General features: G+C 33.7%; 6 protein-coding genes across 7 annotated transcripts in view; 2 read left to right on the top strand and 4 right to left on the bottom strand.

Annotated features, from left to right (window-relative positions):
* The window catches only part of LOC144851594 (glucosamine 6-phosphate N-acetyltransferase-like), a 29,295-nt gene extending 15,605 nt beyond the window's left edge, over nt 1–13,690 (bottom strand). The window contains exons 1-6 of one of the 2 annotated variants that reach the window (XM_078709130.1): nt 13,599–13,690; nt 13,162–13,318; nt 12,767–12,829; nt 12,285–12,415; nt 11,799–11,860; nt 11,328–11,491 (exon numbers count right to left, since the gene is read on the bottom strand). In XM_078709130.1, the coding sequence (XP_078565256.1) occupies nt 11,341–11,491; nt 11,799–11,860; nt 12,285–12,415; nt 12,767–12,829; nt 13,162–13,318; nt 13,599–13,604 (570 nt within the window). In that variant the 5' untranslated portion in view covers nt 13,605–13,690 and the 3' untranslated portion in view covers nt 11,328–11,340. Of the gene's footprint in view, nt 1–10,742; nt 11,492–11,798; nt 11,861–12,284; nt 12,416–12,766; nt 12,830–13,161; nt 13,319–13,598 lie in introns of those variants that run through there. The other variant, XM_078709128.1, reaches the window with a different exon arrangement.
* The window catches only part of LOC144851591 (ataxin-3-like), a 195,545-nt gene that overhangs the window by 6,903 nt on the left and 162,034 nt on the right, over nt 1–26,608 (bottom strand). The gene's annotated exons all lie outside the window — the stretch shown is intronic.
* Nucleotides 6,933–9,642, top strand: LOC144851872 (complex I intermediate-associated protein 30, mitochondrial-like). Its single transcript, XM_078709522.1, has 4 exons — nt 6,933–7,040; nt 7,466–7,898; nt 8,096–8,281; nt 8,847–9,642. Exons 2-4 carry the CDS (start codon nt 7,494–7,496, stop codon nt 9,054–9,056), a joined length of 801 nt encoding a protein of 266 aa, XP_078565648.1. The 5' UTR covers nt 6,933–7,040; nt 7,466–7,493; the 3' UTR covers nt 9,057–9,642.
* LOC144851595 (protein phosphatase 1 regulatory subunit 14C-like) overlaps nt 10,074–26,608 on the bottom strand; it is a 73,289-nt gene continuing 56,754 nt past the window's right edge. The window contains exon 4 of the transcript XR_013614195.1: nt 10,074–10,481. The gene's annotated coding sequence lies outside the window, so the exon portion shown is untranslated. The remainder of the gene's footprint in view (nt 10,482–26,608) is intronic.
* On the top strand, nt 13,911–18,015 carry LOC144851479 (putative cardiolipin synthase (CMP-forming)). Its single transcript, XM_078708972.1, has 6 exons — nt 13,911–14,517; nt 14,799–14,936; nt 15,313–15,442; nt 15,870–16,024; nt 16,567–16,658; nt 17,082–18,015. Exons 1-6 carry the CDS (start codon nt 14,032–14,034, stop codon nt 17,167–17,169), a joined length of 1,089 nt encoding a protein of 362 aa, XP_078565098.1. The 5' UTR covers nt 13,911–14,031; the 3' UTR covers nt 17,170–18,015.
* LOC144852967 (uncharacterized) lies at nt 18,212–21,192 on the bottom strand. Its single transcript, XM_078711022.1, has 2 exons — nt 21,018–21,192; nt 18,212–20,293 (listed from the first exon to the last, which is right to left on the bottom strand). The coding sequence occupies exons 1-2, from the start codon at nt 21,048–21,050 to the stop codon at nt 18,212–18,214; spliced, it is 2,115 nt and encodes a 704-aa protein (XP_078567148.1). The 5' UTR covers nt 21,051–21,192.

Raw genomic sequence — 26,608 nt, 5'->3', positions numbered from 1 at the left:
TGTGAGATAGTTCAATCAAAACGTATTCATGAAAAGATAAGATAAATAAATGCCATATCTGTAAGCAAGGTAAGACTCAACGTTAAAGTAACAACTGTGGTCACTTGGTATTAACTTCTTGGGTAGGTTCCAGCACATGAAAAGAAAAAATAATTATAAAGTATAAACATTAAAACACATATTTGTATGGTTAAAAATTCACAAATTGACTCTAATATAACTGTGACTGGTTGTACCTGAAATTAAAACATCATCTTAAAATTCTTGGTGATGCGAGTTGCTTCCCGTTCATGAAAAGAAAAAAAAATATAAAAGTATAAACAAAAAACATATTTGAATGGTTAAAATTTCACAATCTAGACTCGAATTCAACTGTTACTGGTTGTTGTACCTGAAATATTAAAACATCATCTTGAAATTCTTGGTGATGAGTTGCTTCCCGTTAATGAAAAGAAAAAAAATAATTATAAAAGTATAAAAACAAAATACATATTTGTATGGTTAAAATTTCACAATTTAGACTCGAATTTAACTGTTACTGGTTGTTGTACCTGAAATATTAAAATATCATCTTGAAATTCTTGGTGATGAGTTGGTTTGCGTATTCATGAAAAGAAAAAAGAATTTCAAAACAAGCATTTGTATATTATTTGTAAAACGTGTAATTTAACTTTTAAAAGCTAAAATGGAATTTTCAAACATCAACTGTCAGTAGTACCTAAAGTGTTGTATCTTAATATTACCTTCTTGGTGATGAGTTGTGGTACTTCCCGAAAATGAAAGGAGAAAATAGAATTACAAAGTTATATAAAAAATGATATTTTGTATGTAAAACGCTTAGGCTAATTCAACTAGGTTAATTCAAATTCGAATTTATAAAAAAAAATGTATTGTCTTGAAATGTTGCTAACATCATGATTTTGACTTCTTGTTGATAAGTCGTGGTAATAATGCTCTCGCCAATAATGAAAAGAAAGAATTATCAAAGTTTTAAACATAATAAAATTAAACAATACAAATGTTGGTATAACTTGTAATAGCTCGACCAAGGCTCTAACAATTTAGATTGCCTTGGCCAGACTAGAGTAGTATAACGTGATTAAATGTTCATACCTAAAATGTTGATATTGACTTGATTATGTCGTGTCGCCATCAGAAAGTATTTATTAAAAAAAACAATAATTATTACACACTTATAAACAAATATTGTATATGACAGTTTGGTGGATAGAGTTGTAGTTAACAATTGTGACTCTTCTTACCTAAAATGTTGATAACATCAGCTTGGTGTCGATTGCTGATGTAGTTCCCCCGACAAGTATCAATGAAAAACAACATTTAAAAAAATATTTATATTTATTTATACAGGCCACCACACAAATAATAATTACTCTATTACACAGTTATAAACAAATCAATTTAACGTTTTTTAATGTTTTGGTGGATAGAGTTTTAGATAACAATTATGACTGCTCTTACCTAATATTATGTTGACAACATTAGCCTGGTATCGAGGTCTTGTTGATTGTAGTTTACTCGACAAGTATCAACGAAAAAGAAAACAGTTAGTTAGCTATATATTTAAGGTAAGCTTATAAAAGATACACAGATTTTCCACAAAAATATTTAAAGAAATAAATAAAATTTAATTTGTTTTTACCTGAAATGATATATCTCTTAATCATCATTTTGTAGTCGTGGCAGGTTTGCATGAAAAGAAAAAAACAAGTTAAGTTATTCAATAATAAAATGAGGATTTATTTTAGTAGAAAAAAACGTTTAATAATAGAAATATAATAAAATATATAGATCGATGTATTACAATCTTAAATACAATAGAGTAATAATTTACCTATATTGGGTTAAAGGATGATTGTCGTGAATAAACGTCATGTACTTTTTAGCAAGACTGTAGAGAAAAAATATAATTAATATAAGAAAAATGATGTTTTATAAACGCGAGAGTTTTTTGTATGTTTTTCATTACAATATATTGAAATATAAAAATTATAATAAAGAATTATAATTAAAAATTATAGGACATCTAACCTTGTTTAAACAAATAAAAGAGTTTTTTTACTACTTTTTTTTATATATATAATATGTTAAAAATAGAAACTATAAGTCTTATATTGAAATACATTACAAAGAAATATTTAAATACTTACTTTTTTACAATACTTACCAATAGCAACTTAAAATGTTCGTTTTTAAAATAATGTTTTGTGAGTTTCATCTCTTTTGTAATTTTATTTAAAATGTTTAATTAAGAATGAACTTAAAAAAGAAACACACATAAATTGGCGGGAGAAATAAATGGATAAAAAGGATTTTATTATTAATGTTCTTGTGGTCGATTTATTATAAATTTTTTCATTATTACTATATTATTTTATTATTATCATTATTGAAACATTATAAATAATTAATATTAATTTATTCATACATTATAATTATATCTGAGCTTTGCTTTTTTATATTGTTTATATGTTAATAATTAAAAAAACTACATTAAAAGAACTAAGGCCCGTTGATACCCCGGCATGTTGGATTGTTCTTCTCCCTTTCTTTATAGATGTCCAAGATGTTGATTACCCAATCTAAAGATGGTCGATCTTCTGCGTCGAAACATGCACAAGCCTTTCCAAGTTCAAACATCTCGCTGTGTCTAATTGCCTCTCCTAAAATACGTATACCATAACCGATGGAATACACGTCACCGCTAACAGAATCGGAAGCACCGTCAATGTATTTTTCTGGTGCTACCTCTGGATGATTATCCATGTATCGCATTACTTCGTCCACCGATGAAAAGGTTAACTCTCTGTGTCCTCTTGGATATTGTACTCTGCATGCCATCCCGAAGTCTGTCAGCTTCGCTCTGTAGCTGGTTCCATCGTGGTGGATCAGGATGTTTCTCGCAGCTACATCGTTGTGGAGAATCCCGCGTTTGTGCATTTCGTTGAGCGCAATGACAACCTCTGATGTCATAGAGATCCATTCAAGCGCGCTCAATGACGGCTGTCCGGTTCTCAATACATGCAGGAATGTGGTACTGGAAAGGGTGAAGGTATTTCCGATAAACTCCTGCACCATACAGCATACGTCACCTTGGCGGAAGACGCCAAAGACGCGAGGAACAGAAGGCAGATCGTCTAGAAACTTCATCACACGCGCTTCTACCAGCATCTTGCCCCATGCATAGTCAGGATTGCTGAAACTGTTCAAAAAAGCCGTCTTGACTGCGACGAGGTGATAGTGGCCTGGAAAAAGATCGGATGTCATCAGGTCAACGCGGCCAAAACTTCCCTGTCCAAGACGTACAGGATTCTTAAGGTGGGAAACACTTGAACTAACTAATAACCGAGCAGGCGGCAGAATTTCAGCAAGTTTTATTGTAGCATCTATATCGTTAAGGACGGGTTTAGGTGTTGAAGTGGTGGAGTTACTTTTCGAAGAACGGGACGAACCATTGAAGCTACTGGTAGGTGACAATGGCCATTGCGATGAAAACGATGATGGCACACTACAAAGACGTTTCCTTTCTGGTATCTCACCGGGTGATAACTCTGATGTTGGTTGTCTGAAAATGCGCTGGACCGGAGCGGTAGACGATGAAGATGATGACGACGACGAGCTATAAACACGTTGCTTTGTGAGAATCACCTCCCCTGGTGATAGACCTGGTGTGGTAAGTATATGGCCAGGAAAAAGCGCGAATTTTGAAGATGACGATGTAGATGACATTGGCCACAGAGACGAATGTGATCTTGATGACTTTGATAGAGACTTTGATGATGACTGTCGTACTGATACGTGTACCCCTGACAGTGATGCCGACACTGTGCTCGCTGATAGAGATGATGATAATGATGACGACGATGACGAACTTAAGTTGCTATCCGATGATTCGTCACTTCTGATACACAAAAGATGGAGCACTACTGCCCAAATCCTTCCAAATACTGACTTTCTTCTTGCTTGCTGGGGTGCATCTGGTTGAGATCTACTTAATTGGAGAAAAAAAATTCACAATGTATTTATTCAATAATAATAATTTAATAAGATCTGTATAATAAGATTAAGAATATGCTCCCCCAGCTAGCTTGGTATAAGTAACCTACAGTATTACTACTTAACTACTAGAGCTAGTCTTGTGTGTGGTACTTAGAACTTACATAAGCTGTCTACTCCCTACTAGTAGTACTAGACTACCTATAGCTAGGTTACTAGGCCCTTACGGTCATATCTTGGACTGTAAATCATACCTAACTAAATGGTTAGGTTAGTTTAAGGCCTATATGCAAGGGTCTATTATTAGTAAGATAGGCCCGGCCTAACCTAGCTAGGCCTAGCCGTCTAGGTAGTAGGTTCACCTCTACCTATGCTATGCTCTAGTCAGTAGGCAGGCCCTAGCTTGTAGGCTAAGCTAGCCTATCTATATTTTACTTTTAGGTAGGCCTAGCCTACTATCACGTTAAGTTAGGCCCTACTAGCTAGGCCTAGCCTAGTATAGGCATAGTCTACTAATGCTATGCCTAGAGGTCCTAGCTAGCTCCTATTAATATTATAGATTAGGCCTATCCCTAACTAAAACTAGGAGTCTAGCCTACTATAGGCCTACACCTAGCCTGGCCTAGTACTTAGTTAGGTCTTACCTCTAGGCCTAGGGCTACCTATGCCTATTCTAGGTAGGCCTAGCTAGGGCCATATATCCTATAGTTAGGACAGGTAGGCATAGGCCTCCTATAGGCCTAGGTTAGGGCCTAGGCTAGGCCTATAGTAGGCCTAAGTTAAGGCGCGCCTAGGCTAGGCCCTAGCTAGCGTATAGGCCTAGCCTACTAGCCTACCTACTAGCCTAGCTAGTAGGTCTAGACTAGGCCTAGAGGCTAGGCCTAGCTAGCTAGCTACCTAGGCCTACTATACTAGCCTAGGCCTACTATAGTTACTAGGCCTAGTACTACTAGCCTAGGGCCTAGATAGCCTAGGTAGTAGGCCTAGGCTAGGGCTAGGCCTATCTGGGTCTAGCCTAGCTAGGCCTAGGCTAGGCCTAGCCTAGTAGGCCCTAGGCCTAGGCTAGACCCCAATAATAAAATTGGTAAAACAAACTCTTTAAAGTTTTTTTGAGAAAGTCCTATTAAGTATTACATCATTAGAAAAGCCGAGGCCTAAAATAAAGACTTACCCTTCTTCTTCTTGTCCTTCTTGTGACTGGTCCATCATGGTTTTTCCTTCTTCTTCTTCTTGTTGAAGCTCAATCGATTTGTTGGTGGCCATATCCTTGGTTGTTAACAGAATCTTAGAATTTTCGAATTCGAATTTTGCTTAGCAACACGTTATGTGTAGACTATACAGTAGCACGTTAACAACAACTGGTAGAGAGAAATCTCAGGTTGTTGTCGATTTTTAGCTGGTCGGTGCGCTGCTTATATAGATAATTTTGAGCGCGTGTGCGTTCACATGTTCGAAATGCATCTTTTTTGTTCTACGCGCGGTTCTAACGTACGAAACGTTCTATGGTTGCCAGGATACAGTATTCGAAATTCCATCGAATTCCATTTTCAGTAGGCCTATTGCAAAAAAAATAAGCAAAGCACTGTTTCATGTTTAAATTGTCAAAAAAATGCTTACGGAAGGGCTACCAGAATTTCCTAACATGTTACCTGCTAAATAACAGTAATGGCAGCATTGCTCCAGGAGAAAGGAAACGGTCGGATCTCAATTTCATGAAGGTTGACCCCTTTTCTCGGTGAATCTTTTTCCGATTCGCACTCGGTCCCGCTTTCTTTATTAAAAGTAGTAGGCCTAGTTTATGCCTGGACCTAGCCTAGTTTTAATCATTAATGCCTACTTTAAATAGTCATAATTAGTTTTTGCCTAAATATGAAACTTTTAATTAATACACAACAACGAAAATGAATAGAGGAAACATTGTCCGTGCATCTGTGAATGTGTGTGTCTTGAAAGTAAATTGCAATCATTTATAAAGCTAGTGTATTGCTAAGTTCTAACACGCTTCATACGTATTGTTCTTTTAATTATTTTTGCCCTATTTAAATTATTGTCTGAAATATGAGGAAATTCATTTTATTTATTCAATACAAAGAAAAAACGAAATATAAAAACCCAGAGAAGAAAACAATATGATCGAAATTTGCAGAAATAAGAAATTGAACACTGAATTATTTCAAAGTTCGGAACGTTTGAATTACTACGGAAATTCGGCCCAATATACGGACGTAAGGAAATGAAGATAAATAGGGTAGGCCTACTACGGCATACTTAAATGATGTGGAATCTCGGCAAAATGCAATAATTATGGACAAATCAACGACTTAGGCCTATATGACGGGGCTTTCCACGAACACAGTGTGTGGCCTTTCGTACCTTCTCATGACGCACACAAGCAATCCAATTTAAACATTTATTATGAGAATGTTCAGAAACATATTTGTTATTATTATTATGATTAAATGGGATCTAAATTTTAATTGAGTGACAGAAAAAACAATTTACTATGAAATTACCGAGCAGCTGGGAACAACACCCTTGCGTCCGCCCCTGATCTTGGTACCTGATAATGTCCGAGACCCATCACAAGTAAAAACTATGTTGATTTATCATAAACAGTGTATGTGGGGAGTTTGACCAGACAACATTTTTGTAGGACAACTAATCTATTATGAAACAAATAAATCGGCATTAAAATAATTGATTGTTATTTTTTGTTTGTTTCTATTTATTAATTTCAACATGGTGTGATAACATAAGTCTATTCATATGGTCGTGTAATAAAAAAAAAATTAAACGAAATGTTAAACATTAGTTTAAACATAGAGATATAGTTATAGTGAACTTAATAAATTATAATTATTTCATCTTTAAAAGGAAATCAGATCAATTATGACACACTATCAAATCTGCAGTGAGACCTCTTTAGTTTGAAAAAGAAACCAGTAATATTGCATGGTCGTTGAGAATGTGTATTTGCCGGTCCTAAAAAAACATTATAATTCCCTAATAATTTATATTTATGCAAGGTAAAGGAGCAAATATAGTTACTATTATAGCTGCTAAGTAGTCTGAGATCAAAGTTTAGCCTACGATCTGTCTACTGCAAGTAGAAAGAGCAGGCTTTACTCTAGTAGGCCCTGGTGGTAGTAGTAGGCGCCGTGGGGATCGGATAAGTTTAGTTCGGCTGACGAAGCCCGGTTACCTAGTCTAAAGGAGTTTACTTTAGTATACTAGGCCTACAATTTCAGAAGTTAATTAAAGTTCTAGAAACGTTATGGATGTCTAAGTAGCTAGAGCTAAAACAAAACTCATCTCATAGCATGTCCAGTTTGAGGTTGCTGCTGGCTTTTCGGTGAGATTTGGCAATTGTGACCCACCCATTTTCATTTCAGTAACATTATAAAATTACAATTTTTTTATATAATATAATACATTTTAAAATATTTTTTAGGTTTCTATGATGCTTTTCTGACAGCAACATGCAGGCCACTTTAAAAAACTGCATTTTCTTCGGAAAGGAGATAATTAAAAATTCAACAGTGACACGCCAACTGAAAACTCTTACCGGTGGCGATGAAAGCATAACCGCATATTGGAGGAGGAACTTGAAGCTCTTGAGTGGCGAAGTTTTTGACAAACTTAGGGGGTCAAAATTAGATACTATGTATGACACCCATAAGGTGATAATGAGTAGCGAAAGTAAAGATATTATAAACAAATTTGTCGTTCATACCGATCACGCAATTGGCGGAAAAAGTTGGGCGAAATTATGCATGAGTAGAAATAATCGGCTTCTATTTCATGGCGAACTAAAAACAACTCTACCAAAAGACGGAGTAACGGAAAGAAGTGGTTACTGTGGAATTAAATCTAAACAATTATATGTAAGTATGATGATAAATAATATATTTTCTGTTATAGTATAATTGATCTCAAATGGGAATAACAATGTATCACTCCCACCTACATCATGTTCACCGCTCCCTCCTCCCTTTATTTAGTGGTCGTGTACAGTATCAACAATCAATTATACTTCCCTGACATCTAGTCATTTATCATAATTTATTTTTTTATTTTGAAGGGTGCATTTGACAAGAAAGTTCAAATGGATTTAACGCAATTTAATGTATTAAAGTTCCGAGTAAGAGGTGATGGAAGATCGTACATGGTGAACTTGTACGCTGATAATTATTACACCGCAACAAATGACGACATCTGGAGTTACTTTCTGTTTACGAGAGGAGGCCCTCATTGGCAAGAAGTGACGGTAATTAATTACAGTCAACTCTCTCAGTACAGGACACTTTTAGACTGGCCTGATATGTCTGGTTTTCGGGAATCTGTTTTTAATAGTAAAAAAGAATTTGCAAATTCATTCACTGTCCTTTTTAAAGGTGGCAATCCTGTTTACAAACATAATAGACTACAGTAGGCACAAAAATTGCAAGCTGCAAAATGAAAATGATTGGTTTGTTGAGCCAACAAAGTGTCCCCTTAATAGACGTGTCCCTGTATAAGGGTTGTTTATTTCACATGAAAGTGTCCCCTTAATAGAGGTTTCCCTGAATAGGATCATCCCAAATGAGAGGTTATACTGTATTTACTGTACAGTAACTGATAAAATACTTTTATTGTAACATTTGGATTAAGTTTGAATACAATAAATATATAATAATTAAAAGAAAATCCATCAAAGAACAGACAAAACAAAAGTCGGGGGAAAATACGACTGTTCAAGGATACTATGCTTACCACTTATGAAAAAGAACAAAGTTTACAATGACATTTTTTAACTGTTGTAACTATTACTAGAACTATTTCATCTTTTTCAGGTACCTTTTTCAAAATTCTTTCTGTCCAACAAAGGTCGTATCCAAGATAAGCAGTCAGCAATTGATCTGGAAATAATAAACTGTATTGGATTGACGATGGCTGACGCTGTAGATGGAGAATTTGCGTTAGAAATAGATATGATATCAGCGGAATACGACCCTACACATACAGAAGATTTTGCCTATGAAACTTATGACACAAGATATTGAAATAAATAACGTGTTTTGTTTGTGCTTGAGTTATAAACTGAACTGGCTGTTAAAGCATTATAGTATATGAATGGCATCTAAAAGATCCAGTTGAAGTACCCCCAAGGGGTATGACCGGCTGCCAACTTTGTCATCTTTTATACACTGAATAATCTGGATATACATGATAAATACAAAAGATACTTACTAAAGGGTCTTTCACACCTGTTCCAGTCCGGCGAAATGAACGTCAATGTTTCGTTTTCACAATGCTCCACGCGGCTATGTGCTTGTCCACCTGAGCAGATTTCCGCTCAACTGCCAATCCGATCTGCGTTTTTGTGTAAAATAGTCATCATAAATAACATGGTTCTATATTTTTGCTTTCTGCTTACTGTCATTGCTTGTTTGTGTAAATTGTCCTTTAGTCTTGATCAAATTTGTTGGTGACACCACAGACTGACACCAATGTGACTCCAGACACTACTGCTGTGAAATTGATTTTGTGTTTTCACTAAATTTTAGTCTTACATATACTAGTAGTTATTTAATTAAACTACACCTTTTAAAATATGTATTGCTTTACAGGCATGCAAATAAAACAAAACAAAATGAAAATTTGTTGAATCATGTGTTTTTTAGGCTACTAAATTATTTTGTTTGCATGAAATGCTGTTTTTATGAAGTACTACGCAGTCAATGTTACTTTGTCATATCACTAACAAACTACAATACTGTACACACAATATAATACAAAATCAGATATATTGTAACACTACTCATTTTCATAATTTTTAAATTTATTATTCATATACTTTGATTTTATTTAAACAATAATAATGTCCATACATACAATGGTGAGGTAAAATTCTCAGAAATAAACTTTAAAATTACGATTGTAATTCATTTTCTTCAAAATTTAATATTAAGTTACTGTAAGTACTAGAGTATCTTGATATACAATATTTAAAACAAATTGAAAAAAGTGAGGCAAGCCATTATGACTCAATATTTAAAAATGTATTTATTTAAATCACATTGAGTTTGTTTTTAAAGTTAAATACTTTTATTAGAAAAATTCATTTTCTTTAAAATATTTTACATAAAACCAATTTATAGAAATATAGTCTTTATAAATATCTTCAAAATATTCAAATATAATTATACAAATATGTAACATTATTATGGACATATAATATTAAATTATGATAAATTATTGTGGTACCTTTTGCAGAATTTGGTGTAGCAACAGAAGCTATCATAATACCGATTGAAAGTGCAGACTTCATTGCACGCTATTGCTTTAAGTTCTGTCTACACTATCAAACTATTTTGACAAAAAAAGTGTGATGTACCCAAATATGGTAGTGATATCATCATGTCCATTATGGGCACATCACATTTTGTTGTCACATAAAGTTTGATAGTGTAGACAGAGCTTTAGGTCTTTGGTGCTAAGCAGTGCATTACAACATTTTAAAAATGGCCAATGACTAATATAACCAGACCACATCTTCATTGTAAACATAATTGGTTGAGCATTAACGTTAGTCCTCCCTGAATAATAGAAACTCGCCTAAATAAATACCCATCACCAAAAATAATAATAACAATTGTCTTATATTAGCATAGAATACAAATATTTCTAAGCGCTTTACACATGAAATATCTTTAAAATAACAACAAAGATGACACAGGAAAAAATGCTCACTTAAATGTAAAATTTATGGACATCATTTTTATAAATAACTGCACAATAAATTATTGTGCTACAGCTCCAAAAAAATGTGTATTTGCACATGTCCGAAATGTTAACATTAATATAATGTTAACATATTTCAGGATGTAAGGTCACGACCATGTTGGTCTGGAATTAAACTGAACGGAATTGGCTAATACGTGCCAATCAAGGTATACCCCATTATTATTTGAAACCTGACAATGAAATCTCTTTAGTGTGTGTAGACCATTCAATATGAATTAGCTTATTATATTATGTTATTAGCTGTATTTAAATAGGAAAGGCTATTGGTACAGTTAACAATGCTTATAGTTTTAACATTTTCTATAGGCACAGTCGACTGTTTGTGACATGAAAATTAATATTTTCTATTGATCTTTGGCCTTGTTTTTCTATCAGCAAAGTCGACCAAGCACCTTAATTCTGTAGTTTATCAACATAGAGAACAAGATGCATGTTTGACGTGCCGATAGAATATTATAATTTACACGGTTTACCGTGCATATAGAATATTATAATTTACACGCACGGTTTACCATGCAGATAGTTACTTCCCAAATGAGTCTACAGCTTGTGCCTGTATTGCATGAAGACTTGTTCATCTTGTTTATAGCCGAACTTTTCATAAAATGGAACATTTTCAACCTTACATTCAAGTGTCGTCTTGTAGCAGCCTACTTTGTGTTTACTGATTAATGTTAATGTGTCCATTATTCTAAAAAAAAATTATGAAAAACAAACTAGTTTCAGTGTGTTTATAATCATTTTACAGTTATTTTTAGAACAACAAATGGAAAGACTTGTCTAGCTAAATCAATCAAATAAATTTTAAATGAATATTTAACATCAAGGTTGATATAATAATTGGTTGATATAATAATTGGTTGATATAATAATTGGTTGATATAATAATTGGTTGATATAATAATTGGTTGATATAATAATTGGTTGATATAATAATTGGTTGATATAATAATTGGTTGATATAATAATTGGTTGATATAATAATTGACTGTACTTACAATTTACCAAGTTGCTGACCTCTATAATTTGAATCAACCACGATCTCTTCGATTAGTCCTCTCTGAGAAATGACAAAATCTCTTTATTAACTGCTTGAATAGGGACAATGGGTTTTGATCGATGCCATGGAAATGACACATTGGGACACTATTTTACTTTGTGCTTAGAAAAGTAATACAGTTAATCCCATACAACAAATTCTCCGCATAATAGGGGCTGGCTGTTGTGTTAAAACTTATATTGACTTTCTTTGTTTCTTGGGAAAGTGTCAACAATAAGGGTGAGTTCTACTATACTACTGCAGATGCCTTGAATTGATAACTGCTTTTAGAAGAAATTTTAAAAGGCCTATTTCAAGTTCGAGTTTTGTTGGTGATTGCCAATACAAGATATTGGTAGGGAATGCTAAACATTATTTTACTCTGCAATATAATTGGGTTGTGCGCTATATAGAATTACATATAAAATATGGCTTAAATACTTACAGTAGCACAGGCATGAATAAATTTTCTTTCCACTATTAATGTTCCACATGCTACTATTCTCCCGGTTGATACATCTTCTACTACTATTATATAATATGTATTCTTACATGATCTCATATGTTCAAATTGCTCTGTAATGAGAAATGTTTTAATTATGGTAATTTTATGTTAATTTATGAAATTGTATGTCAGTTTTAATAAACTATACAAAAGAAATGTTGATGCTCAAAATATGTGGTTGATACCAATACCATATTAGCAGTAATCTGGCCAAAATTCTTTTTTTTTTCTTCACATCAAAGGAAATAAGTTAAAACACCAACATTAACAAATCATCAGCCCACATTTAAGAAATGTGCTTATACAGTAATGAAGTCAGTGCTCAAAGCACACAGTATTCTAAGTACAATAAAGCAATGTATTCAGGGTTGGGGGCATTACCATGGTTCATAAGGAAACCTATTTTTAAAACATTATTTTACCTATAAATTGTTCTTCTGTTACTTCACCAACGGATGTCAACTGCCTTAAAAGGTCAAGGAATCCTGTAATGAAGTAGATAAAAAAATAAAAAAAAATAAGTAATACACTATTGAAAACAGGGACTGAAAACAAGGTGTCACAAAATACTGAAACAAAATTGGCAGATAAAATATTGACAACAAAATGGTAATCAATTTGATATGTACGTGTGTAATGTAAATTATATAAACAAAAATTATATTTAAAAATGGATGAATTAAAAAGTGTTTTGTATTCATGACCTGAATGACCCGATGTATTTATTACTCTTACTTACTTAGTCTTATCATTATTTGTCAATTCTATTTATATTTTACAGTTTAAAAAAATGTTGTACAATTTAAATAAACTAAACCTTTTTGATAATCAGTGGCAGACAGTGGTCTCATAATCAGAGATTCTCCTGGCTTTTGTGGCGACCTTGGCGTGGAATATGATAGATTTGTTAAGGTTTCATAATCAAGTCTTTTTAGAATATCTGGATCAAAAATTGGAAGGTCATCTGTTACGTTCTGAAAGATAATAAAGTAAAAATTAGACTGAAAAAAAAAATCCTGTAATAAATTTAATGGTATATTACATATACAGTAGGCCTATGTTTGAATAAATTGGGACGAAACGACCAAGTTAAAACTTCACTAGTTCTGAAAAACGCCGACTCTGGCTAACTCGCAACGAATCTACAGAAATCCAGACAGGCCTACACTTTCGGTGTCACTATGATCAGATATGGGGTAAAAATACAATGTTTTATAAATATATATCTTTGAAATAAAATGATTGAAATACTACCTCCATTTAAAAGGAATGTAAAAGTAATTAAACACAGGAAAAACAAATTCTAAGTATTGTTGACGGTTGACAAGTACACGTCACACCCTCTCTACAAAGTTAGCAGACGAAAATTTGTAAACAAACTAGTTTTATTCATATATTTACTTAAACATATACTATAGTTTTGCAACTTAATACAGCTTAAAATAATAAAAATAACTTAAATATTTTATTATTAACTTTAAACATTTATTTGGTAAATAAAAATTCTAATAATATGAAATACTATAAAACAAATGTTGAAAAGCCTTAGCAAATTAAAATGTCTGCGCCCATGTTGTACCATTTCCTCCATGGTTGTACAAACATTTTTTCGCCAGACTAGAGACTAGGCCTAGGTAATTGTATTATTTATTTCTTACAATATGCAATTATATATAGCGTAGAAAAGATGAAAGGTTACTATTTAATGAATAGATTAAAAAGTAGGTTTTTAGTCTGCGAATCTACGTCGTTCTCCTGGTCTGGGGCTAGGCCTGTGACAAACATTCAAACAGACTGCTCATCCGAAACACCCCACGGTCAGAACACACAGAAGCTGGCTTTGAACACTGTTGGAAGCAAGCCTAGGAGGCTATATGGAGGCGATGACTTGTTTTTACAAACGGATTGTTATATAAACCCGTTTTATAATAATGAAATATACAAACATTCATCTAATAATTATAATGCAATAAAAAATTTGCCAATAATAACAAAAAGGAGACATTTTTCATCAACGATTTCTCACCAACTTTTTTGGAGTCAAGATTGCAGAAAATTGACCCGTCAGTGTGGCTGTCTGTCACCAATTTATTTCCAAAGCTTTTCTAGAAGAGAAATCCAAACAAAAGCAAGAAATGTGACCAAGAAGGTTGAGAAGAAAGTGAAAGAATGGGTAAGATTAGAAATGAATATTATATTTTAAATTATTATTATTATTATTAAATTAATGGATCTCAATTGAGATACAAAAAAAAGCAAAAAGCTAAATAAATTAAAACAATAAAGTAAAACAGCCAGAAAGGTTAGCAAATTATTATATATATTGTTATTTGAATACAATAGAAAAATGTATATTTGATTTGTTAAATGCAAATATTCAGGTAATTTGACCTGATTTAAATGTTTAATTAATTTACCATACAACAAATTGACTTTTAATTGTTTTTATTTTAGAGAGAAAACATCATGACCATACCAAATCTCCTGACAACCTCAAGAATCATTCTATCACCAGTTCTTGGCTATCTAGTGCTTAATGAATACTACCTACTCAGCTGTGGACTATTCGTTTTTACAGGGATAACTGATATGGTTGGTTTTACTTACTTTGTTGTTGGGCTAGTTCTTAAATGGATGGACCTTCCCACGTTTTCCTATAGGTGTTGAACTTCAATGAGTGGTTTGTCCAGTAACTCTCAATCTCTGATTTAAATTTATTAACAGTTGGTGCCACAACTGGTTTCTCTGATAAGTTGTTCCAATCATTAATTGCTCTGTTAGAAAAGGAAAACTGCTGCAATCTTGACTTCACTTTTTGGTTCTTTATTTTCAGGCTCTACTGTAGTTGGTAGGTGGAAAAATTCCCAAGCATAATTTTCCCATACACTCACAATTTCTATATTAAACTCACAGTAAAGAAAGGATAACCAACACAATTTTATTTATAATATTATCATTTTTGTTTCAGCTTGATGGTTACATTGCACGCAACTTCAAAAACCAGCAATCCGTCCTTGGATCAATCTTAGATCCGTTAGCAGATAAGTTTCTGGTTGGAATATTAATGTTAACACTATGTATGCAGGGACTTATACCAGGTACTTTTATCCATTTAAAAAAATAAATTCAGTAATCAAGGGTGTATTCAAAATATTTTTTAAATTGAAGACTATAAACTTTTTTATTTATTTAAAAATATCTTTAGGATATGGTACTGTTTTTTTAGAGCAATAGATTAAAAACATTCATAAAAAACTTTAAAGAACCCAGTTCATCATTCGAGACGAGTAGGTGGTTACCCTGGTGAACTGGTTCACAAGATAGCCCCTCTTCAAGGGGATTACCACCTATTTGATAGGACAGTGATTAATTTACTATTGTTCATCCTTGGTCACATGTGCCTAAAACATAAAATAATATTGGTACTAAATAGACAAAATGTATTTCATAATTTCATTTAGCACACACCCACATAGGGTTTTTACTACTGTGGTACAGTTTCCATTCAAGAATATTTTTTTACAGTGTCTCTGACAGCATTGATTATTGGTAGAGATATCGGTTTGGTTCTTGCTGGGTTTTATTACCGTTTTATATCACTACCACCACCATTTACTTTACAACGGTTCTTTGATGTACGGCATGCTACAATTCAGATGCAACCAACATTCCTTGGAAAGGTGAGTCATACGTTCATTAAGATGTTAATTATTTATTCATTTTATTAGCTTAGCTCAGATAAGGACTATAAACCGTAGGTCCAGTGTACACATAGCTCATGTTCACTTTAAAGAACCTAGTACATCTTTCGAGATGAGTAGAGTTACCCTAGTGTACTAGTCCACACACAGCCACTTTCACACACCGGCGACCAAACCGGTAACCATATCAACTCCTTTAGGAGCATGGTGTGGAGGGTGGTTGGACACCCACAAGGGCGTCGGTTTAGGAGAACCAATGACGGCCATCCAGCAAAAACCCCCATCAGCCCAGAGAGGAGATAGGCTCCGTTGGGAGATATGGCGTATGCCTGACTGTCGTATCATGATGAGTACTACTGTATCACGTCTGCTACGCCCCTACGACCACCTAGGCCATGGGACAACGAACGAACAAAACACAATGGATTAATGTACATAGGCAGATCTAAATGTTTCAATTTCCAGATTTCAGGAAGTTTTGTTACCTCCACTTTTTGACAAAGTTTCATGATTTTCTATAGTTTCATACTGCTGTTACACTAGCTCTTCTTGGATTCACTCTTGGTGCTCCAGTGTTCAATTATGTTGATCATTCCTATCTCCAAATGTTAAGGTAAGTGTAGCGGAACCCCTATTAAAGGGGGACACTTGGAACCCAACAAAAGTCCTCCTATACAGGTGTCTGAGTAGGGGTATCCTCTGAATACTGGTGTCCCCTGAATAGATTTTATCTCCTGGTTTTGGCCATAGTGTTAAAACATTAGAAATTCCTCTATCTCTAAGTACAGTTAAACCTCCTATTAATGGGACACCTTTGAGACAAATAAGGGTACCCACTAAATAGTGTCCCCAGAATAGAGATTGGCCATAGTGTTAAAAATATATATATATATATATATATACTGTATATGTTGTTTGTATCATGGGAAAATGTCCCTATAATAGAGGTGTTCTCTGAACAATTGTGTCCCAAAAGAGAAGTTCTAATGTAACGTTTCAGTCAAAAAACCAAAGCACATTTTTTGTCTTGCAATAGGTACACTACAGCAGCGACCACAATAACATCTAGTTTAAGTTACATGTTCACAAAAGACACGGTCAAGTATTTAAAGAAGATCAGGTGAAATAGACATACAGTATAAGGACTTACAGTAAAGCCTAGTGTAAGCAAAGTACTGCAATGTTTTGTACTGTATTGTACAGTACTACTGCACTGTTTTACTGCACTTTGTTTTACTTGCATTTACTGTACGTACTGCCATCCAGTATTATAAATTAGTTTGATTGTAATTACCAGGTTATATACGGTAATTAGAAAGGAAAATCATCAGAAAAATGTTCAGTCTGGTGATGATAATCTGCAGTTTAATTCTAGTGATTTTTATAAATTATATTTTCTAGTTTAAAAAGCAGGTTTTAAATAATGATAGTAGTATAAAATGATAATCAAATCTGCAGTTTCATTCTAGTGATTTCTATAAATTATTTTTTGCTAAATTTAAGGGGCTGGGTTTAAATAATGATAGTAGTATAAAATAATTGTCTTCCTCTCGCCCTATATATCATAGTCATAGACTGACATCAACTTATTGTAACTCTGCTTCTAAATAATTTGATTAATTATGGCTCGATTTAGTATTAGCTTCGTATACTGTATATATATTGCAAATATCTATTGGCTAGCTAATATATCTCGTTTTTGCGGGCAATTGAAAATTAGCACCAGCTCCCAGCACCAGGCTAATTTAACTGCATGTAGGCCTATACATATTGATTGTATCATAACATCTGTTAGTGACAATAGACTTTAAAATTTTACTCAGTCTTATTTGAATGTAATTCTAAAAGCTAAAATAAATCAAACTGCAGTATATAAATAATATGTCTTACATTATATTACATTAATTTAAATTAGTCACAAACAACTTATTTCTACTGTGGTCCACTAAATGAAACACCTTAAATAATTAACAGTATTAAATACTTAATTATGAAACAAACAAAAATTTAAAATGTAAAATTATTACATTATAAATATTCTTAAAATAGAATAATTTTTTTTTTAAATTAACCATCATCTCAATCTCCATATTTTTCAGTTCGTATTCATAATGATTATTTTTTTAATTTACCTAAATACATACTTCACAAATATAAAACCAACTTCTATAAATTTGTGTCAACTGTGTCACTTTTTACATTGGTATCAGTATGGTTAGATGAAGCCTCTTCTGTAGTCACATTCGACGGTGTTTCGATTTTAAGATTGGACAATTCATACTTCTTTTCTTCATCACCCTCTTGACTATCAACAACAACTGGTAGGACATCATCTACTATGTGTTCTTTGGTTACACTAGATTGTCTGCTGTCTTCTTTGATGGCATCAGAAGAACCTGTAGCATGTAATGATATGTCTCCCTTTAGAGCACTGTCAACAATATCATCATCGTTGACAGCGTGTTCTTTGGTAAAACTAGGTTCGCTATTTTCTTCTTTAATAGCATCAGACGAAACCGTAGCATGTATTGATATGTGTTCCTTTAGCCCTTTGTTAATAGCATCACCATCGTCTTCAATGCCATTTTCTTTTGTAAAACCAGCATGTACTGATATGTGTTCCTTTAGCCCTTTGTTAATAGCATCACCATCGTCTTCAATGCCATTTTCTTTTGTAAAACCAGCATGTACTGATATGTGTTCCTTTAGCCCATTGTTAATAGCATCACCATCGTCTTCAATGCCATTTTCTTTTGTAAAACCAGCATGTACTGGTATGTGTTCCTTTAGCCTATTGTTAACAGCATCAACATCGTCTTCAATGTCATTTTCTTTTTTTTTAACACCAGCATGTACTGACATGTGTTCCTTTAGCCCATTGTCATCTTCAATGTCATTTTCTTTTGTAAAACCAGCATGTACTGATAGGTGTTCCTTTAGCCTATTGCTAACAGCATCACCGTCATCTTCAATGTCATTTTCTTTTGTAAAACCAGATTCTCTGTTTTCTTGTTTGATAATGTCAATATAAACTGTAGAATCTTCTAACGGTATACCCTCATTTAACACATTGTCTGCAACACCACTACCATCTTCAATGTGTTCTTTTGTAAAACCAGATTCGCAGGTTTTTTGTTTATTTGTATCAGAAGAACTTGCAGATTCCATCTCCACGTCTGTTGGTCTATCTGTAGGAATGTCCATTTCAATCTCACTTTCAGTAGTCACAAATATGGGATTGAAGAATGCGTTCGAAGGCAACGTGTCGTTCAGATCCGAAAGTTTGTTTTCGTTGGCTGTTGGAGGTACTGCATCAAATTCTCTTTTACTACTTCTCTTCAATCTCAATACTTTTAACATGTTATCGCGAGTAAAGTATTTTGATCTGTAAGCTTTCCCAAATATTACGTGCGCATGCGTGTTATGTTTATTTTCATCGTCTGTTTTGTAACTGCGACTTCTTGCAGAAAATGATCGAAATGGCTCGTCTGTTTCCTCCTTCGAGTCCAACTCATCATTTTCAACAACTCCTCTTTCACTTGTGTGCGTCCATGTGTCTTCATCGTAATCTTCCAAGTTGTAAATGACAATTGTGTTACTTTTACTAAGTTGTGATAGAACATCATTTGATTCCAGATCCCAATCGGGCGCGTATTCTAATCGTTCATTCTCGTCTGCCAAGAATGATCCTTCTTCCGGTTTCCCATTTTCACAGAACAGTACAATTAAACGATACAGTTGTAGAAACAGAACAAGTGCATTTTTGGCGGTAAAGAAAAACATCATTTGTGATATGAAATTAAATTGTGTGATTATATAAATCCTCATGGCAAGGAACGGACCATCCTGCATTATCACCGTTATCATAATTGCCCATACGTCCGTCTCGCAGCAGATACAGATAGCATCTCCGAATCGACATGACTGCGTATCAGTGCGCGCTCGAGTCTTGCGACGTTTTGTTAACGTTAGACCGATGGTAAACTGCAACAGACTCCATGACCAGATACTCAAGATTAACAACATCATAAGAGCAGAGCACCTGACGGGGTTTATACTCACTCCTTCGGTGATAAACTCTAAGATGTCAGCTGCCATGCCAATATACACCAGTAGCAACTGCGACAGTTGGTCACGAGTCATGTGCCCCTTCGGTAAAAGCCATCTGCCGAGGATGAGAACAAACACGAAAATCTGCTGCAACGCTAAAGTCCATTGTTGGTAATCCAAGTAAAGTTGAACGGGTATCTGAAAAGATATTTAAAAATCGCAATAATCTTATAATAGTTCGTTCCTCTTTCGAGGAATTTATTTTAACATTGGCCTCATAATTCTTCAAAATTAAGTTTTAGAATATTAGATTTTCCTTCCACAATTAAATTTGTCGCAAATAATGATCGGAAACTTTTATCAGACCATGGAGAAATTAGTAACTTATTTCTCCATGAACAGACAGTAACGTAAGCGTCGCAAATGTTGCTAATATTCTTCTAAAGCTCTGTCTATACTATCAAACTTTATCTGACAAAAAAAATGTGCTGTACTCAAATACGGACACGATGACGTCACATCACTACCATATTTGGGCACATCACACTATTTGTCAAACTAGTTTGATAGTATAGACAGAGCTTTAGAAGTCGTTTAGATGTTGGACAAGAAGTGAACCCAACCCAAGTTGATTCTCTAAAGCTCGGTTCCCACTAGGACGTAACGCAAAGACGTAAACGCAAGCGAGTTGACCAATGACACGCGACTAAATCGCGAATAATCCATCGCTTGAGATTGGTCAAATCACTTCGTTGCGTCCTAGTGGGAAACAAGTTTGGAACCATCTCTTGCGCAACACCACTCGAGGTTAGGCTTTCGTTGAGCCTACTTAAATCCCCAATTAGCAGATTTACCCTTTAATTAAAATAAATCGAAGATAACAACGAACGGTTTATTAACATTCATTGTAGAGGATTCTTACAATTTCAAGATCAATAGCAGTTATATTGTACATTACAGTCACTTCTTCACATTCAACGTCATTTTTCTCAGCAAATTCCAATTGATCAACGTACAGATAAAACTCCAAAATCCAAATGCATGGTATAACCGTCAACAGATATATAAGAACACATGGTGAAAATCTGAAAGGTAAAAGGTACAGCTATAGTCTCTTCTTGACCGCACAACTAAAGCTCAGTTCCCACTAAAGCTCAGTTCCCACTAAAGCTCAGTTCCCACTAAAGCTCAGTTCCCACTAAAGCTCAGTTCCCACTAAAGCTTGGTTCCCACTAGGACGTAACACAAGACGTAACGCAACGCAAAGTGATTTCACCGATCACAAGCGAACAGTCGAGTCGCGTGTGATCGGTCAACTCGCTTGCGTTGCGTCTACGTCCTTGCATTGCGTCCTATTGAGAACCAAGAATTAGACGCAACGCACGGAGGTAAGCGCAACGCAATCAATTTGACCAATCATGACGCGATGGATGAACTGCCTCATGTGAATGGTCAACTCGCGTTGCACTACGTCATTGCGTTCTAGTGGGAACCAAACTAATTAACTAAAGTAGGCTATAACAGAAAAAAGATAGGAAACCGCGAAATCAGTCTGCACTGATTTGAACATTACAATTTGTTTTATGTACCCAAAAATCCGGGCGATTTCCGCTAAACGGCACGAAATCACCGAAAAACAGCTATTTTTTGAAAGTTTTTTCAATGTAACTTTGTTATTAATTGACCGATTTTTATGGCTGTTTCGACATTGTAATGCCTAATTAAGTACCTACAATGTCATGTTTTTTTTAATTTAAAAAAACTTAAAACGTCGTCGGCATTGATTTTTAAAGTTAGACGATTTGAAAATTGCCCTGTGTTAAAGAATAGGCTTGTTTTGCAAATTTGTTGAGATCTTTACAAAAACGTTCATAACGTTTGACCTAGTTATCCAATGATATTGGCTGTTCCACCATGCAAAAGCTAATCAATCAAGCTTTCTAATGACCTAAATTAAAATTTGATTGGTTCAGATACTTCGTCGGCACAGCCCCTTTTTTGAAGCAGTGTTTTAGTTTGTCAGTGACCGGCTAGTGTTAAAGGATAGGCAAACATTTTCGAAGTCGACAAAGCTTTCCTTAACAGTCAGAACGTAACGTTAAAACTAAAATTACAGTTGCTGAAAAACTACTTATCCAAAACGCTTAATTTTTTCACGAAAGTTAAGAGTTATTATCCCTTATTTGTAATATGTAAATATATTTAAGATTAGGGTACAGGATTTTTTACATAAATAGTTTTAAAACACTTGGTTTATTTGAAAACCACCAGCGTGGTTTTGCCGTATTGGCAGACTCGTCCATTTTACTAATAGGACAAGGATTGTAGCACATATAAAACTTTGAATTTGATCTATGTGGTTTCCATTTCTGTTTTCTAATGTAAAATTAATATTATATTATTAGTATCTCTATGTAATATATTATATATTCATATTGTACTAGTTAGCATCTACATACTGTTATACTGCACTTTGTTTTGATGATTTTTCAACACAGGGAGTTGGTATACCCTTAGTTCTACTAAAATTATTATTACTTTTATTTGTTTGTGCAATATTTGAAGATTGCTATAAAAATAGAAATAATTTAAATATAATATATTTAACAGATTAAGTGTACGCACTATGCCTATGGAACAGATTACCTATTGGGCGTAGTTCAGTATGACACATCTGATGTTCTATTATTACCTTCTGTATCAGCCTCCGCCCTTTTGTGATTTTTTTCTATACAATACTTATTGTTAATGTACCATAGTTATTTTAAGGGGAATAGTCTCCTAATAAATAGTTCTTAACACTCTAACATTGTTCTTTTGTACCTATTGTATTGCTTTGTTTTCTTGTATTAAAAACTTGTGTTAACTGTCTGAAAGTTACCTCCTAGCAAAGTGGGACGACCCAACATGGTTCATTACCCACCACTGTATTAGGGAGCAGATTGAGATCAACTGATAAGAACCCAACGCACTAAAATTAAATAGGCCAAAAAAACAAAACAAATTGTAACTAGAATTTAATTCGTCACTTTGACGAATTATAGGTGATCATTTTACTGAAATTATTTTTTTTTAAACATGCACGTACGTTAACATACGATCGGAAAATGTTGATGTATGCCATCCTATTATATACGCTTATAGTGCTGAGTTGTGCCTATATGCCATATGTACAGTATATACTGTATATCTATATACAGTGTAGCATAGGTGAAATTACGGGACACACATGTTCTAATTTTTTGGCATGATGACGTTATCAAACTAAACTTTAAGATGACAATTTCGAAAGATAATTAATTGAGCAAAAAAATATAAGATTTGGAAAAAAATTTGGCACGTAGAAGCGCTGTGCGCGCTCTTTGAAATGTGTATAACTTTGACGAAAAATATGAAAAAACTACTTTTTCACTTCAACTGGCCATATGTTAACGTCACAACATCCGATAGGCTTAATTTTTATATGAATTAATATCTACATTTCATCAGCTTTCATAATAAATTATAATCATCAAGGTAACCTTCAATTCTGAAGAGCTGTAAGATATTCAAATTTACTGCGAAGGTGAAATTACACGGCCTACGTTATTCAAGTTTTTACGCGTGATGACGTCAATAAAATGAAAATAGTGTCAACTCATGAAAAAGATAATTAATTAAGCAAGCACATACTGAAATTTGTGCGAAATTCGAGCACACATAACCAAGATGCGCTCTGTTGAATGTGATAATCTACACAAAAAGATAACAAATCCTAATATTTAAATTCAAGTGGCCATTTGATGACGTCAAAACATTTTGTACGTCAAATGTGTACATGAATTCATATCTACAACTCAATGGCTTCCAGAATAAGTTAAAAAAATCGGGGGTCATCTTGCATTCTGAAGAATTATTTTCATTTTAAAAAAGACCTATTTTTCACCATTTTCAGAACTTTTGTAAAATTAATGTGCGCATTTTGTCTTTTTTAACGTGCTCGTATAGCGTTATTTTAAGTCGGAACTGACTCAAATTTGGTGAATGTACTAAGGATGGTGAGTAGAATGAGATTTGTAAAAAAAATTCATATTTTTTACGCTTTTTAAGTATCGCGCGCGCAAAATTTTTTTTTGCGCAGTAATTTTTGGAAACACGCAAATGGCCTAATTCATGCTCTAAATTGATCAAAACCTAATTTTGCGCGTTTTAAATTTTTAGCGCGCGATTTCACATGCATGACCTTGAAACGCGCAACTTTTTATTTGCTAATATTTTTACCCTTGATCTGAAGTTTACGTGTAGTGAATTTCATTAATATGTGATAATGAATTTTGGAGATATGATTGATAATGTGATTTCGCAAAATGGCGTATAAATGTCGTCACGGATGAGTGATCACGCTGGAAAGCTTATTAGGATTAAGTTATATTATTTGAAAGATATTCTGAAATTTTTGTAATCATTGACATTAAACTTTTTGAGATAATTGTTACACAAAATAGTGTACAGAAACAATAAAAATAAAAAAAAAAAAAATAAAAAAAATAATAATAAAGATTTTATACAATAACAATAGGTGATCATTTTATTCTAAATGATCACCTAATGATAGTGGTATGAGGAGTGAAGAGTCTAAACATTGTAAAATTCAATGCTTAAACTTAATATATTCTGTATGTTGGCTTGGATCATTTTCTGATGATTTATAATGTACTGAACCGGATAGAAGGATTTATGAAGTTAATATTACTGTATACCGCATACATAATACTGTAAAACACAATAATAAAAAATTATATAGGCTCATTAAATATAAGATTAAACCGTGATTGGTTTCTTATCTGAATTGAAGAACTGAAAAATAACTAATACTTACACTGTCCATTCGCCCTTCTTTGTGGCAACACACGTAACAAGTCCTTCAAATATTAACAAGAAGTAGTGTGCTAACGCAAAACCCCAAAATTCGTCGTAGCCTGTCGTTTCAACCACTCGCCAAATACAGAGGGTCGAATGGGCCGCAAACAGCCCTCGGACGAGGAAAGATTTCGATGCTGTAACCAAAAGCATTATACCAAAATGAATATGTTAGCAGCAAAGGCGGCGGTTGCAATAACTCAATGATGACATATTAGAGTACGATTTTAATCAAGTTGTCAACTACACTGTTGCCAATATTAATCGATTTTTTACTTTGCAATTTGATGATTCGAGTGTGTCTGCCATCACGTGCGTTTAGCCTGATTATTACAGGCAAAATGATCTACTATAATCCGCCAAATCAGTGTCGATTTCATTCATTTAGTAAACAGTGTGTGTAAGTTCTAAGTAAAGACAGAATCCAAAGGTTGTGCCTTATCATTTTATTAGATATGACACTACATAAGTTGTCAGTTGAGTTGGGTTACTTGTTTTAAGCATTCTATTAAACATGATGGTAGCTATTTGTTGGCTTTCTGATTGCAGTTGAGTTTCATTCATTTCCATAAATCAAATCAACATTGAAAACAAAATTGATGGTACTCATGCATACTAGGCAAATATGCAAAATAGATAGACGATCTAATTTATTTAAAATTTGATCTAATTTTCAAATCTTCAATTTTCAATGTCATAGTATTTCGGAATTGAGAGCCTACAAATTACTAAAGACATATTATATGCGCAGAGCTTTATGCATATGAAATACTTATCCATTATATTTGGCGTCAAAAATCATACAGTATTTACATTAAACAGGAACACATTGACTAAGTCTACCTATTCTATTTTCGCGCCGCACCTTTAGGCAGCTATAGTCCAGAGGACAGAGTCATTACAAAGCTGAATAAACGCGGAAGCTATTACTTACGAAGGCTGACAAATTGGAATTTGTAAACTCGGCCTGGGCATGCGCACACTCCAAAGCACGTCTGGGAGAAGAGAGTCTATGAAAACATCTGCTGATATTAAGCATTTTGTCACGTGAGATTTTCCGTGTAACGACCCATGCAAAAACTAACGACGTAACCAAATGTAGCATTTCAGGTTATTTTACGTTGAACATTTATGTTGAACAAAAATGATTGATAATAAATCACCGTTTCTTAATTTATTAAATAGAATATCAATAAAAGCATCATTTAATGAAGGAAGAACAATAATTAAAACTGTCAATGAGTCGAGCGGCGTTTTTTGTAAGAAATATTTCTTGCTTTAATGATATTCATTCCCATATTGTTTCAAAATGAGATATTGGAGGGGGTGTGGGTGTGTGTTCGCTCATTGCTATAATCAGGTATTGATTTTAAGATGTAATAACGCCAAGTTTTACCTGTCTTTTCATTTATCGGAGTATTTTTTTACCCGACACATTATTTTGCTTAACGCCACAACTCAATTGTAAATTTAAATTTAATTTAAAGACATTTTCAACCGATTATTTTTTATTGATCTACTCGAAAATCATATAATTTGATGTAGATTTTAATTCATCGAGACATGACTATTTTGATGTGATCTGATTTTTCTCTTGGTCAATTTGTTTGAATG

Source organism: Antedon bifida, chromosome 9 (genome assembly GCF_963402885.1).
Source record: "Antedon bifida chromosome 9, ecAntBifi1.1, whole genome shotgun sequence".
Classification (NCBI taxonomy): Eukaryota; Metazoa; Echinodermata; class Crinoidea; order Comatulida; family Antedonidae; genus Antedon; species Antedon bifida.
Note: the sequence above shows the minus strand (reverse complement) of the source record. Positions and strands in the feature narration are given on the sequence as shown.

Coding starts and splice junctions, on each gene's coding strand:
- LOC144852967 (XM_078711022.1), bottom strand. CDS start 21,050: ATGTACAATATAACTGCTATTGATCTTGAAATT. Junction 20,294..21,017: donor CTGCTATTGATCTTGAAATT/GTAAGAATCCTC, acceptor ATATCTTTTCAG/ATACCCGTTCAACTTTACTT.
- LOC144851872 (XM_078709522.1), top strand. CDS start 7,494: ATGCAGGCCACTTTAAAAAACTGCATTTTCTTCGGAAAGGAGATAATT. Junction 7,899..8,095: donor TTAAATCTAAACAATTATAT/GTAAGTATGATG, acceptor TTTATTTTGAAG/GGTGCATTTGACAAGAAAGT. Junction 8,282..8,846: donor CTCATTGGCAAGAAGTGACG/GTAATTAATTAC, acceptor CATCTTTTTCAG/GTACCTTTTTCAAAATTCTT.
- LOC144851479 (XM_078708972.1), top strand. CDS start 14,032: ATGAAAGGTTACTATTTAATGAATAGATTAAAAAGTAGGTTTTTAGTC. Junction 14,518..14,798: donor AGAAGAAAGTGAAAGAATGG/GTAAGATTAGAA, acceptor TTTTTATTTTAG/AGAGAAAACATCATGACCAT. Junction 16,025..16,566: donor AACCAACATTCCTTGGAAAG/GTGAGTCATACG, acceptor GATTTTCTATAG/TTTCATACTGCTGTTACACT.